Genomic DNA, 15,298 nt, shown 5'->3' with positions numbered 1-15,298 from the left:
CAGAGAGAGTAGAAAGAGTGAGAAAGAAAGAGCCAGACAGAGAGTAGGGAGGTCAGACAACTACACAGATCCTCACAGCTCAATGCCCAACGAGTGTCTTTTACCTCCAGTGAGCCAGCCCTGGAGTCATTCCAGTCCCTGTACTGAACTATATGTTCACAGAACCAGGTAAGACAGCCAAATGCCTTATTATTGCTACCATATACATGTTGCAGAGCAGGAGGGAGCAGCATGCGGTACAGTGTGTGTGACAATGAGTGGGCTCTGACTCAACAACAAAAAAATACACAAAGACATCGTGGTAGCTACAATGACAACATTCTGATATGGCCAAGTGGGACATTTCACCCACAATTCCTCACAACATTGACCTGAAATATGGTTAGAGGATGCATGGTGGATAATATATTCTGCAGAGTTAGTGTTGGGCTGTGTGGGAGATTTTGACTGCCTCTTTCTGCATAATATGACAATCAGCCATCTGTTGGGTTTGGGGATTTACTTGTTTAGGTCAGAAATGTAACCTCTGACTCATTAGGGACAACAGTACTCCAAAGTTTACAATGCAACTTTCCAATGTTACTTCACATAGAGATCTGCTTATGACGATAACAATCCTTAAGATGATCATGGCAATGACCAATTTCACCTTGAAAATGATCCTGAACATGCTGATAACAATGATTATTAAATAAGGCCAGCATTTTATGCCAGCATGATAGTGAAAGTGAGAAACGTGTAATAGTATTATAACCAGCTATAACCAGAAATAACCAGCATTATAACAGAATCGTAACAGAGCCCACCTGTTAGGGTCTTGTAGTAGCTCTACAGCCTCCTTCAGCTGGTTGATCATGGCAATGTGCGTTCCTTCTGTGACCTTTGACCTACGGGAAAGGAAACAGGAAGTGAGTCATCTTGTTTACAATTCAGAACTGTGTTTCATCAATAAAAAATGCTTTTGAATACATCATGCATAAAAAAAAAATTGAAATGCTAACCTAATGTCGCCCTGGTATAGATAAAGGCACAAACAATACACGTGGTGTGATATGTAGCAGAACACACATAGCTTTGCTGTGGCAAGAAAATAGTATGGTGACAGTTTGTTTAAATAAAGAGCATATTTCTCAATCCCAAGCCTCTTTTTGGGCCACATTCTCCTGTTCGACAGTGTGTGGGTCTCTATCTTTCACCTAAGAAAACAACAACAACAGTATAGAAGAGCCAAAAACAACTTAGGAGGAGCACAGCTTCTCAAAAGTCACCAAAGACGTTTCAAAACTAGCCAACAGTAAAGAGCTGACAGTGTACATCAATCAACTTTAATACAGATGGGCAAAGAGTACTGCCCATAGAAGCATACAGTATAAAGAGGAAAAACATCTTATAGCACAGAGAGCGATAGAGACTGATAGAGGGGACAGAAAGAGACACACAGAGACACACCCACTACAGTGGACAGAGAGAGGGAGGAGAAAAAGACAGATGAACGACGGATGGATGGAGGGATACTCACGTCTGTTCAGAGGCCCAGTGTGTGTCTTCCTCTATCCTGAGGGGCTCGTCGTAGTCTGGCGTCCGTCCCTGCACGAGCAGGAACACACACATACACACCGAGTTACACATACGCGTGCGCGCGCGACATCAGCACCAGCTGCAGTCAAGTCACATGATCCAGAGAACAAGCCATCGATTGGCTGCAGTTCACTTTCCTAGTGAGTGAGAGTGTATTAGCAGGCCAGTGTGCCTCCCTCCCTTCAAGATCTGCTGACACACTCCACATGGGGTTGGATATTATACCACCCTGACTTTCACTGTCACACACACATGGGGCAGCAGGGGAGGGAGAGGGGGAGAGAGAAAGAGAGACAAGGAGAGATAGAGAGGGATAGGCCTAAACATCAGCACCACAGGTAACTTCCATAAAGCTGTGACCGATCTGAGACAAGGCAAGAAGGGCCTTCTACGCCATTAAAAGGAACGTACATTTTTACATCCCAATTAGGATCTGGCTAAAAATACTGCAATCAGTTATAGAACCCATTGCCCTTTATGGTTGTGAGGTCTGGGGTCTGCTCACCAACCAAAAATTCACAAAATGGGACAAATACCAAACAGGCTGTGAATGTAGAATTCTGTAACAAAAATCCTCAAAATAAAACACCAAAAAATGCATGTAGAGCAGAATACCCGCTAATTATAAACCATTCCATAGCAGAGCCATCACCTACAGGAGAAGAGTCCCCTAAGCAAGCTGGTCCTGGGGCTCTGTTCACAAACACAAACAGACTCCACAGAGCCCCAGGACAGCAACACAATTAAACCCAACCAAATCATGAGAAAACAAAAAGATAATTACTTGACACATTGGAAAGAATTGACCCTAAAAACAGAGCAAACTAGAATGCTATTTGGCCCTAAACAGAGAGTACACAGTGGCAGAATACCTGACCACTGGGACGGACTTAAAACTAAGGAACGCTTTGACTATGTACAGACTCAGTGAAATTAGTCTTGCCATTGAGAGAGGCCACCATAGGCAGACCTGGTTCTCAAGAAAAGACAGGCTATGTGCACACTGCCCACAAATTGAGGTAGAAACTGAGCTGCACTTCCTTAACCTCCTGCCAAATGTTTGACCATAAAGAAACATATTTCCCTCAGATTACAAAGAATTTGAGAACAAATCCAATTTTGATAAACTCCCATATGTACTGTATTAGGTGAAATACCAGCGTGCCATCACAGCAGCAATAGTTGTGACCTGTTGCCACAAGAAAAGGGAAACCAGTGAAGAAAACCATTGTAAATACAACCCATATTTATGTTTATTATTTTCCCTTTTGTACTTTAACTATCTACACATCAGTACAACACTGTATATAGACATAATATGACATTTGAAATTCCTTTGGAACTTTTGGGAGTGTAATGTTTACTTTTCATTTCTGATTGTTCATTTCTACTTTTGTTTATTATCTATTTTACTTGATTTGGTAAATGTAAACATATGTTTCCCATACCAATAAAGCCCTTTGAATTAAATTGAATTGATAGACAGGCAGAGAATAAAAGAGGGAGAATGGGTTATCCTGGGCTACTCTGGCATAGAATTCCCCTTTTCCTTTTGTTAAAAACACAAACTCTTTCATTATTTACAGCACAGCCATTTCCCTAGGAATCTTTCACAATACAGACAGCCTTAATGGATGTTATACTGTAATGTATAACAGGGTGCATTATTCTCTTAGTAACAGCTCCAGAGTCAGCCGAGACAGCACCTTTTTTTTCCAAGAGTGTAGCTATCTAGAACCTAAAAGGTTTCTTCGGATGTCCCCATAGGAGAACATTTGAAGAACCATTTTTGGTTCCAGGTTGAACTCAGAAAGATCAGTTATTAAAGGCATTATTAACCCTAAATGTCCAAATGGGTGAATTCAGCACGTTGCTCGCCTAAGTCACTTTAAACCAAGTCTTTCAGTGAGCGAGTGAGTGAGACAGAGAGACAAAGAGAGAGAGGCCCTTGCCTTGATGTAGCTGCGGAAGCGGTTGCTGAGAGCAGAAGAGGAGTCTCTGTAGCCTAACTGTTCCTTCAGGTCTTTCAGGGCCTCTGTTGGGCTTTCCTCTATCAGTTGCACCCCGTCCCCGTGGGGGTCCGCTACAGGGGGGCAGACATTAAGGTCAGAAGTTAGAGGTCAGGTCAGAGAATGTCACATTTCAAAGGCATTTACTGTATGGAGACACAGTAGCATATATACGATGACCAATTCCAATATTGTGTTTGATCGCTTGTTTGTGGGATTTGGTTAGAACAACATTACAACCTCTGTGCTCTATATAAAATTATAAACTGGGTGGTTCGAGACCTGAATGCTGATTGGCTGAAATCCGAGGAAATACCATGGGTATGACAAAAAAAATCAGTTTTTTTTTACTGCTCTAATTACGTTGCTAACCAGTTTGTAATAGAAATAAAGCAACTTGGGAGTTTGTGGTGCATGGCTACTCCATGTTGCGCCATGCATAAGAACAGCCCGTAGCCATGGTACACTACATTCCCAAAAGTATGTGGACACCTGCTCGTCGAACATCTCATTTCAAAATCATGGTCATTAATATGGAGTTGGTCCCCTTATTGCTGCTATAACAGCCTCCACTCTTCTGGGAAGACTTTCCACTAGATGTTGGAACATTGCTGCGGGGACTTGCTTCCATTCAGCCACAAGAGCATTAGTGAGGTCGGGCCCTGATGTTGGGCAATTAGGCCTGGCTCACAGTTGGCATTCCAATTCATCCCACGGGGACATTGTCATGCTGAAACGGAAAGGGCCTTCCCCAAACTGTTGCCACAAAGTTAGAAGCACAGAATCGTCTAGAATGTCATTGATATAGATATCCCTATAGATATCCCTTCACTGGAACTAAGGGGCCTAGCCCGAACCATGAAAAACAGCCCCAGACCATTATTCCTCCTCCACCAAACTTCACTATTGGCACTATGCATTTGGGCAGGTAGCGTTTTCCGCCAAACCCAGATTCGTCCGTCGGACTGCCAGATGGTGAAGCACGATTCATCACTCCAGAGAATGCATTTTCACTACTACAGAGTCCAATGGCGGTGAGCTTTACACCATCCAGCCGACGCTTGGCATTCCACATGGTGATCTACCTTAGGATTGTGTGCGACTGCTCGACCACGGAAATCCATTTCATGAAGCTTCCGCCAAACATTTATTGTGCTGACGTATACCACAAAACCCCCAAGGTTCTTTATTTGAGCTGTTCTTTCCATAATATGGATTTGGTATTTACCAAATAAGGTTATCTTCTGTATACCACCCCTATCTTGTCACAACAAAACTGATTGGCTCAAAAGCATCAAGAAGGAAAGAAATTCCACAAATTAACTTTTAACAAGGCACACCTGTTAATTGAAATGCATTCCAGGTGACTACCTCATGAAGCTGGTTGAGAGAATGCCAAGAGTGTGCAAAGTTATCATCAAGGCAAAGGTTGGCTACTTTGAAGAATCTCAAATATATGTTGATTTGTTTAGTTTATTTTATTTATTTAACCGGGCAAGTCAGTTAAGAACAAATGATTATTTACAATGATGGCCTAGGAACAGTTTAACTCTTGTTTGGTTACTACATGATTCCATATTATTGTTATTTCATAGTTTTGATGTCTTCACTATTATTCTATAATGTAAAAATAAAGAAAAACCCTGGAATGAGTAGGTGTGTCCAAACTTTTGACTGGTACTGTATATCATTTTTTTGTTGTCTTTTTTTATCATTTGGGTTTATCAGAGTTCTGCTGTAGGATTTAACTCATGGTCTAGAAACCTACAGAGAGAATCTGCACAATCTCCCTCTATTTTCTGCTGCCTCTCTGCCACTCACTCTCTGCCTCTCACTCTCTGCCTCTCACTCTCTGCCTCTCACTCTCTGCCTCTCACTCTCTGCCTCTCACTCTCTGCCACTGCCTCTCACTCTCTGCCACTCTGCCTCTCACTCTCTGCCACTCTGCCTCTCACTCTCTGCCACTCTGCCTCTCACTCTCTGCCACTCTGCCTCTCACTCTCTGCCTCTCACTCTCTGCCTCTCACTCTCTGCCTCTCACTCTCTGCCTCTCACTCTCTGCCACTCTGCCTCTCACTCTCTGCCACTCTGCCTCTGCCTCTGCCTCTCTGCCACTCTGCCTCTCACTCTCTGCCTCTCTGCCTCTCACTCTCTGCCACTGCCTCTCTGCCACTCTCTCTCTGCCACTCTGCCTCTCTGCCTCTCCCTCTCTGCCACTGCCTCTCTGCCACTCTCTCTCTGCCACTCTGCCTCTCTGCCTCTCACTCTCTGCCACTCCCTCTCTGCCACTCTGCCTCTGCCTCTCTGCCTCTCACTCTCTGCCACTCCCTCTCTGCCACTCTGCCTCTGCCTCTCTGCCTCTGCCTCTCTGCCACTCTGCCTCTCACTCTCTGCCACTCTGCCTCTCACTCTCTGCCACTCCCTCTCTGCCACTGCCTCTCTGCCACTCTCTCTCTGCCACTCTGCCTCTCTGCCTCTCACTCTCTGCCACTCCCTCTCTGCCACTCTGCCTCTGCCTCTCTGCCACTCTGCCTCTCACTCTCTGCCACTCTGCCTCTCACTCTCTGCCACTCTGCCTCTCACTCTCTGCCACTCTGCCTCTCACTCTCTGCCTCTCACTCTCTGCCTCTCACTCTCTGCCACTCTGCCTCTCACTCTCTGCCACTCTGCCTCTCACTCTCTGCCACTCTGCCTCTCACTCTCTGCCACTCTGCCTCTGCCTCTCTGCCACTCTGCCTCTCACTCTCTGCCTCTCACTCTCTGCCACTCCCTCTCTGCCACTCTGCCTCTGCCTCTCTGCCACTCTCTCTCTGCCACTCTGCCTCTCTGCCTCTCACTCTCTGCCACTCCCTCTCTGCCACTCTGCCTCTGCCTCTCTGCCACTCTGCCTCTCTGCCTCTCACTCTCTGCCACTCCCTCTCTACCACTCTGCCTCTGCCTCTCTGCCACTCTGCCTCTCACTCTCTGCCACTCTGCCTCTCTGCCACTCTGCCTCTCTGCCTCTCACTCTCTGCCTCTCACTCTCTGCCTCTCACTCTCTGCCTCTCACTCTCTGCCTCTCACTCTCTGCCTCTCACTCTCTGCCTCTCACTCTCTGCCTCTCACTCTCTGCCTCTCTGCCACTCTGCCTCTCACTCTCTGCCACTCTGCCTCTCACTCTCTGCCACTCTGCCTCTCTGCCTCTCACTCTCTGCCACTCCCTCTCTGCCACTCACTCTCTGCCACTCTGCCTCTCACTCTCTGCCACTCTGCCTCTCTGCCTCTCACTCTCTGCCACTCCCTCTCTGCCACTCCCTCTCTGCCACTCTGCCTCTGCCTCTCTGCCACTCTGCCTCTCACTCTCTGCCACTCTGCCTCTCACTCTCTGCCTCTCACTCTCTGCCACTCTGCCTCTCTGCCACTCTGCCTCTCACTCTCTGCCTCTCACTCTCTGCCTCTCACTCTCTGCCTCTCACTCTCTGCCACTCTGCCTCTCACTCTCTGCCTCTCACTCTCTGCCTCTCACTCTCTGCCTCTCACTCTCTGCCTCTCACTCTCTGCCTCTCACTCTCTGCCTCTCTGCCACTCTGCCTCTCACTCTCTGCCACTCTGCCTCTCACTCTCTGCCACTCTGCCTCTCACTCTCTGCCACTCTGCCTCTCTGCCTCTCACTCTCTGCCACTCCCTCTCTGCCACTCTGCCTCTCTGCCTCTCACTCTCTGCCACTCTGCCTCTCACTCTCTGCCACTCTGCCTCTCACTCTCTGCCACTCTGCCTCTCACTCTCTGCCTGCCACTCTCTGACATGATTGAGATAGTTCGAGGTGGTCTATTAATAACCATTCTTCTGGTCTGGGAGTGAAGGTCTATAGAGAATCCATCTGAGCTCTGCTAATATAACAGCCCAGATACTCTGACAGCTCTGGATAGAGGTAGCTGTATTCTGCTGTCCACTACTTTATTTTACAGTATGGATGAATCCAACCTTTTTGTATCAGGCCCTTGTCTTCCAATCCATTAGAGGATTTAGGGACTAAAAGGTGACGAACCCCAACTCCTCTTATCTAAGTCAGTCTGATTTAGCCTGCCGTTTAACACACACATTGTGATATTCTTACGACATACTCCACCTTCACTTTCAACGCCATTCCCACCCAGTCTGAGGCCCGCCAGCCTATCAGTGACCCACCCCAGACTACTCCCTGGGTGTGCTGACATAGCCTTACTGGTGTATATCTTTATTCCCTGTCCCCACCACACACACTCCTCAGAGTTTAGCCAGAGTCAACACTCCCCCAGAGCTCCCTCCATCCCTTTCAAAAACAACAATAAGGAAAAACAACCCACTGAGCCACATAGAGAGACACCATGAAGGATCCGGAAACATCTCTTTTATCCCACTTCCTCTCTTTAGCGCAACAGTGACCATGTTTCTATCCTCTGTTTCCTCTGGTGGCAGATAGGGACATAAACCAGAGGCCTCTCTACAGAATCTGTCTGGGCTGTGTTACTGTGTTATCCCAACCTGACGATGTCTGGCATCCGGAGAGACAGAAATTGTGCCTCACACACAGGTAGCCCTGCTGGCTGTCCCCTTCTCCCATTCAGGAGGGTCTGTTATCAGGGCTGGACGGTTACTCATTGACAAGCTGGGGTTGAGATATCCACACTGAGTGTCTAGTCATATGTTGGACTAGGAATCATTCAGTGGTTACTTGGTTACTTTCATTTTGTGCACATCTATCAGTTACAAATACATGTCAGTACATACAACAAGTAGGTCACGTGGGAGAGGCTTTGTGCTGTGAGGTGTTGCTTTATTTGTTTTTTGAAACCAGGTTTGCTGTTCACTTGTGATTTATGAGATGGAAGGGAATTCCATGCACTCATGGCTCTGTATATTACTGTACATTTTCATGAATTTGTTCTGGACCCCTGGTGGCATGTCTGGTGGGGTAAGTGTGTGTGTCAGTACTTTGTGTAAGTTGACTATGCAAACAATTTGGAATTTCCAACACATTAATGTTTCTTAGAAAAACAAGAAGTGACGCAGTCAAGTCTCCCCTCAACTCTCAGCCATATTAGCCCTCTGATTACAATGAACAGCAAGACATGCCACTCTGTTCTGGGCCAGCTGCAGCTTAACTAGCTCTTTCTTTGCAGCACTTGACCATATGACTGGACAATAATCAAGATAAGATAAAGCTAGAGCTTGCAGGACTTGCTTTGTGGAGTGTGGTGTCAAAAAAGTGTGTGTTCGTGGGTTGGGGGGGGGGGGGGTTACCTGTTAGAGTGCTGATGTGTTCGCTGGAGTCGTCTTTGCTTAGCCCCTCCTCCTCTGTGATGTGGGACATGGGGACATTGAGACTCAAGCTGTCCTCATCTGAAGGCTGAAACATCCACACAGCTCAGTTACCAGAAACACTAGCAAACATTTCTGTTCCAGAAACCAAATCAAAGCATCTCTACAACTGCTACAGCACAACCGTACGTATTTCATTCAGAATAAGCCAAATGTTTCAGCTACAAAAAAAGATTTCAGACATCAAAGTGCAACTTACTGCTGAACAGACACTCATAATTGCGTTCTCTTCAACAACACACCCCAAACGCATCGTTCTAGAGAACTGTCGTGTCATACCTGACAATATCCATCTTATTCATTACTTTGATCACCACAAAACACAGTGATGTCATGGTGAACATGCGTATATGAAAAAAAAAAAAAAAAAAACGAACAAATGATAGAAAGATATCCGGCTGTGGCTGTGGGCTCAACTGAGTCCAGAACGGCTTTGAAGATCTGGTGACTATTCAACATCACTAGGCAGATGTTCTTTCTTGTATAACTTTACATTAATGTCCATTTCTAAACATTCAACTTATGACGCAAAACAAAAAAAAACAATATTTTTTTGTTTGAGAATGCATACTGTAGAATACACAATGCATATGTTACACACATACAGTATATGCATGCATGAGTGTAAGCGTGTGCATGCATGCAAGTGAACACATACACACAAACACAAACACCCCCTTCATCCTACCTCGGTGGCAGACAGTCTCTTGTCCCCGTTGTCGCTGCCAACTCCTGAGTCAGTGTCCTGTTTCTTATTCTGGTCAATGTCCTCCGTGCTGAGAAGAGAGGGGTGAGGGGTGAGAGAGAAGGATTATGGGACGGTCAGGGTTAGGAGGTAAAAAGGCACGCGGAGGAGAGAGGAAAGAGGAGAAAATGACAGATAGCGGCGTCTAATCGCTCCGATCACACAGACACAGCAGGACTGTCACTCTCTCTTTTTCTCTCGCTCTCTCTCACACACACTCAGATGCTCTCATAAACTCTCTCTCACACACACACACGGAAGCTACCTTCAAGGGAAGTGATCTACTAACGGAGTCTCCAGACAAATGAACGGTGATGTGGTCTGAGATACACTTCTCACACACACAAATGCACGCACACACACACACAGATGCACGCACACACACACACACACACACTCCCACACGTCTCGTTGTTTCTAGGCCACCTACATTTGCATCCCTAGGGAGCATGTTCACTGATCACTGTGAAGCATATGGCATATCTGTCCTTATCTTCATTCATATCTATCCCATTCTGGCCTCACACCTTCTCAATCATTATCATCATTCAATACACCAGTCATAAGAGAGTCCATGTGAATGTAGTTCTACTGGAACACTGGACAAGTCTGTTGGGTTCCTGTACTGTGGGTCTCTCTATGGCTGTATTATAAATAGTTCCACTGCTCTTTTCCTCTATTGCCATGAGTGTGTGTGTATGTGAGAGGGATGTGAATGTGAGTCTCTAAGCTCTCCCGGACAAAAGGAACCATTTTCCTGCCCACGCGTTGCAGTGGGGTGGGTTATAGGGGTGGGGGCAGGCATTAAAAGGGAACATTCAAGGGCCCAGGTTTCCAGTCTAGAGGCACGGTTTCGACTGCTCCTACAGTCTTGCTTCAGTACTGCAATTTAACTGATGCCCAGCCCAGAAAGACAACTTCCATTGATGGCCACAAAGAGAAGTGAGATATGAAAATTCCTAATAAGACCTTTGTAATAATCACCTTTGTACACCTGTGTGAATTATTCAAATAATTGTCATGAGGCAAAAAACATTTCCATCACTCACAGCCGAAGATATTAACATTTTATATTCATCCAATGTCTGCCATGCATTTGGATAATGTGATGTCGTCGTCGCTGCTCAAGCTGCTCCCTGTGCACGCTGAATGCTAGTGTGATGTCGTCGTCACTGCTCAAGCTGCTCCCTGTGCACGCTGAATGCTAGTGTGATGTCGTCGTCGCTGCTCAAGCTGCTCCCTGTGCACGCTGAATGCTAGTGTGATGTCGTCGTCACTGCTCAAGCTGCTCCCTGTGCACGCTGAATGCTAGTGTGATGTCGTCGTCGCTGCTCAAGCTGCTCCCTGTGCACGCTGAATGCTAGTGTGATGTCGTCGTCGCTGCTCAAGCTGCTCCCTGTGCACGCTGAATGCTAGTGTGATGTCGTCGTCGCTGCTCAAGCTGCTCCCTGTGCACGCTGAATGCTAGTGTGATGTCGTCGTCGCTGCTCAAGCTGCTCCCTGTGCACGCTGAATGCTAGTGTGATGTCGTTGTCGCTGCTCAAGCTGCTCCCTGTGCACGTTGAATGCTAGTGTGATGTCGTCGTCGCTGCTCAAGCTGCTCCCTGTGCACGCTGAATGCTAGTGTGATGTCGTCGTCGCTGCTCAAGCTGCTCCCTGTGCACGCTGAATGCTAGTGTGATGTCGTCGTCGCTGCTCAAGCTGCTCCCTGTGCACGTTGAATGCTAGTGTGATGTCGTTGTCACTGCTCAAGCTGCTCCCTGTGCACGCTGAATGCTAGTGTGATGTCGTCGTCGCTGCTCAAGCTGCTCCCTGTGCACGCTGAATGCTAGTGTGATGTCGTCGTCGCTGCTCAAGCTGCTCCCTGTGCACGCTGAATGCTAGTGTGATGTCGTCGTCGCTGCTCAAGCTGCTCCCTGTGCACGCTGAATGCTAGTGTGATGTCGTCGTCACTGCTCAAGCTGCTCCCTGTGCACGCTGAATGCTAGTGTGATGTCGTCGTCGCTGCTCAAGCTGCTCCCTGTGCACGCTGAATGCTAGTGTGATGTCGTCGTCGCTGCTCAAGCTGCTCCCTGTGCACGTTGAATGCTAGTGTGATGTCGTTGTCACTGCTCAAGCTGCTCCCTGTGCACGCTGAATGCTAGTGTGATGTCGTCGTCGCTGCTCAAGCTGCTCCCTGTGCACGCTGAATGCTATTTTGATGTCGTCGTCACTGCTCAAGCTGCTCCCTGTGCACGCTGAATGCTAGTGTGATGTCGTCGTCGCTGCTCAAGCTGCTCCCTGTGCACGCTGAATGCTAGTGTGATGTCGTCGTCGCTGCTCAAGCTGCTCCCTGTGCACGCTGAATGCTAGTGTGATGTCGTTGTCGCTGCTCAAGCTGCTCCCTGTGCACGTTGAATGCTAGTGTGATGTCGTTGTCACTGCTCAAGCTGCTCCCTGTGCACGCTGAATGCTAGTGTGATGTCGTCGTCGCTGCTCAAGCTGCTCCCTGTGCACGCTGAATGCTAGTGTGATGTCGTCGTCGCTGCTCAAGCTGCTCCCTGTGCACGCTGAATGCTAGTGTGATGTCGTCGTCGCTGCTCAAGCTGCTCCCTGTGCACGCTGAATGCTAGTGTGATGTCGTCGTCGCTGCTCAAGCTGCTCCCTGTGCACGTTGAATGCTAGTGTGATGTCGTTGTCACTGCTCAAGCTGCTCCCTGTGCACGCTGAATGCTAGTGTGATGTCGTCGTCGCTGCTCAAGCTGCTCCCTGTGCACGCTGAATGCTAGTGTGATGTCGTCGTCGCTGCTCAAGCTGCTCCCTGTGCACGTTGAATGCTAGTGTGATGTCGTTGTCACTGCTCAAGCTGCTCCCTGTGCACGCTGAATGCTAGTGTGATGTCGTCGTCGCTGCTCAAGCTGCTCCCTGTGCACGCTGAATGCTAGTGTGATGTCGTCGTCGCTGCTCAAGCTGCTCCCTGTGCACGCTGAATGCTATTTTGATGTCGTCGTCACTGCTCAAGCTGCTCCCTGTGCACGCTGAATGCTAGTGTGATGTCGTCGTCGCTGCTCAAGCTGCTCCCTGTGCACGCTGAATGCTAGTGTGATGTCGTCGTCGCTGCTCAAGCTGCTCCCTGTGCACGCTGAATGCTAGTGTGATGTCGGTCCGTGTAAACCGGATGCAACTCAGATATAGACGTCCATAAATCAGCGTATGTGAACATGAGAAGATTACCTTGAAAACAACGGTCAGGCATCTTGAAGGCAGTTCTGTATACCTCAGTAGGCACATTACAGAACATAAGATCCTCCCTCCCTGCAAAACACTCTCATACACACAGAGAGGAAGGCTCAGCCACGGAACTAAAATGGAAAACAGACCTGGGTTCAAATACATTTGTATTTGAGTATCTGGTATTTAAAATACTTTTTCTGTGTATTGGAGTATTTTCAAATACACAGCCCAAAACAAGTACCTTTATTTGAGTATTTGAATGGTAATTATTGTTATTTATTTTTTGTTAATTTTTTAAAAATATTTTGTCTTTTTTAGGGGGCAGATCAGCTTCCATCAATGTAATTGTCTGCATCATTTCCAATCCCCCATATATTTTTTTGTAAATATATACCATATATACAAAATATACAGTGCATTCGGAAAGTATTCAGACCACCTCCCTTTTTCCACAGTTTGTTACATTACAGCTTTATTCTAAAATTAATTAAATAACTTTTCCTTCATCAATCTACACACAATACCATAATAACAAAGCAAAAACAGGTTTTTAGAAATGTTTGCAAATTTATAAAAAATGTAAACTTATTTACATAAGTATTCAGACCCTTTCTGATGAGACTCAAAATTGAGCTCAGTTGAATCGTATTTTCATTGATCATCCTTGAAATGTTTCTACAAATCGATTGGAGTCCATCTGTGGTAAATTCAACTCATTGGACATGATTTGGAAAGGCACACACCTGTCTATATAAGGTCCCACAGTTCACAGTGCATGTCAGAGCAAAAACCAAGCCATGAGGTCAAAGGAATTGTCCATAGTGCTCCGAGACACGATTGTGTTGAGGCACAGACCTGGCGAAGGGTACCAAAAAATGTCTGCACCATTGAAGGTCCCCAAGAACACAGTGGCCTCCATAATTCTTAAATAGAAGAAGTTTGGAACCACCAAGACTCTTCCTAAAGCTGGCCACCCGGCCAAACTGACCAATCGGGGGAGAAGCGCCTTGGTCAGGGAGGTGACCAAGAACCCGATGGTCACTCGGAATGAGCTCCAGAGTTCCTCTGTGGAGATGGGAAAACCTTCCAGAAGGACAACCATCTCCGCAGCACTCCACCAAACAGGCCTTTATGATAGTGTGTAAAAAGGCACTCCTCAGTAAAAAGGCACATGACAGCCCGCTTGGAGTTTGCCAAAGGGCACCTAATGACTCTCAGACCATGAAAAACAAGATTCTCTGGTCTGATGAAACCAAGATTGAAACCAAGAACTCTTTGGCCTGAATGCCAAGTGTCAGGTTTCTGGAGGAAACCTGGCACCATCCCCACGGTGAAGCATGGTGGTGGCATCGTCATGCTGTGGGGATGTTTTTCAGTGGCAGGTACTGGGACACTAGTCAGGATCAAGGGAAAGATTAATGGAGAAAAGTACAGAGAGATCCTTGATGAAAACCTGCTCCAGAGTGCTCAGGACCTCAGACTGGGGTGAAGGTTCAACTTCCAACAGGACAACGACCCTAAGCACACAGCCAAGACAATGCAGGAGAAGCTTTAGGACAAGTCTCTGAATGTCCTTGAGTGGCCCAGCCAGAGCCCGGACTTGAACCCAATCAAACATCTCTTGAGATACCTGAAAATAACTGTGCAGCGATGCTCCCCATCCAACCTGACAGAGCTTGAGAGGATCTAAAGAGAAGAATGGGAGAAACTCCCCAAATACAGGTGTGCCAAGCTTGTAGCGTCATACCCAAGAAGACTCGAGGCTGTAATCGCTACCAAAGGTGCTTCAACAAAGTTCTGAGTTAAGGGTCTGAATGCTTATGTAAATGTGAAATTTCAGTTTAAAAAAATATATATAAACTTGCGGGGCCTCCCGAGTAGCGCAGCTGCCTGAGACATCACTACACAACTGAGTTCGATCCCGGGCTGTATCACAACCGGCCGTGATGTGGAGACCCATAGGGCGGCGCACAATTGGCCCAGCATCGACCAGGTTAGGGGAGGGTTTGGCTGGGTGGGGCTTTACTTGGCTCATCACGCTCTAGCAACTCCTTGTGGTAGGCCGGGCGCCTGCAGGCTGACTGCGGTCGTCAGGTGAACACAGTGTTTCCTCTGACACATTGGTGCGGCTGGCTTCCGGGTTAATTGGACGGGTGTTAAGAAGAGTGGTTTGGCGGATCATGTTTCGATGGACGCATGACTCGACCTTCTCCTCCCGAGCCCGTTGGGGAGATGAGACAAGATCGCAAAAACCATCAAACGCTATGATGAAACTGGCTCTCATAAGGACCACCACAGGAAAGAAAGACCCAGAGTTACCTCTGCTGCAGATGATAAGTTCATTACATTTAACCGTACCTCAGATTGCAGCCCAAAAAAATGCTTCACAGAGTTCAAGTAACAGACACATCTC

At 47.1% G+C, this 15,298-nt stretch overlaps 1 protein-coding gene across 2 annotated transcripts in view; it reads right to left on the bottom strand.

Moving 5' to 3' along the window:
- LOC110501734 (leucine-rich repeat and calponin homology domain-containing protein 1) overlaps positions 1-15,298 on the bottom strand; it is a 99,891-nt gene that overhangs the window by 25,786 nt on the left and 58,807 nt on the right. For both annotated transcript variants that reach the window (XM_021579482.3, XM_021579484.3), the window contains exons 7-11: positions 9,616-9,703; positions 8,850-8,955; positions 3,531-3,661; positions 1,520-1,587; positions 807-887 (exon numbers count right to left, since the gene is read on the bottom strand). In XM_021579482.3, coding sequence (XP_021435157.2) covers positions 807-887; positions 1,520-1,587; positions 3,531-3,661; positions 8,850-8,955; positions 9,616-9,703 — 474 coding nt within the window. The remainder of the gene's footprint in view (positions 1-806; positions 888-1,519; positions 1,588-3,530; positions 3,662-8,849; positions 8,956-9,615; positions 9,704-15,298) is intronic.

Source organism: Oncorhynchus mykiss, chromosome 22 (genome assembly GCF_057628025.1).
Source record: "Oncorhynchus mykiss isolate SJ-2025 chromosome 22, ASM5762802v1, whole genome shotgun sequence".
Lineage (NCBI taxonomy): Eukaryota > Metazoa > Chordata > Actinopteri > Salmoniformes > Salmonidae > Oncorhynchus > Oncorhynchus mykiss.
This window is presented reverse-complemented; position numbering and strand designations above follow the sequence as displayed.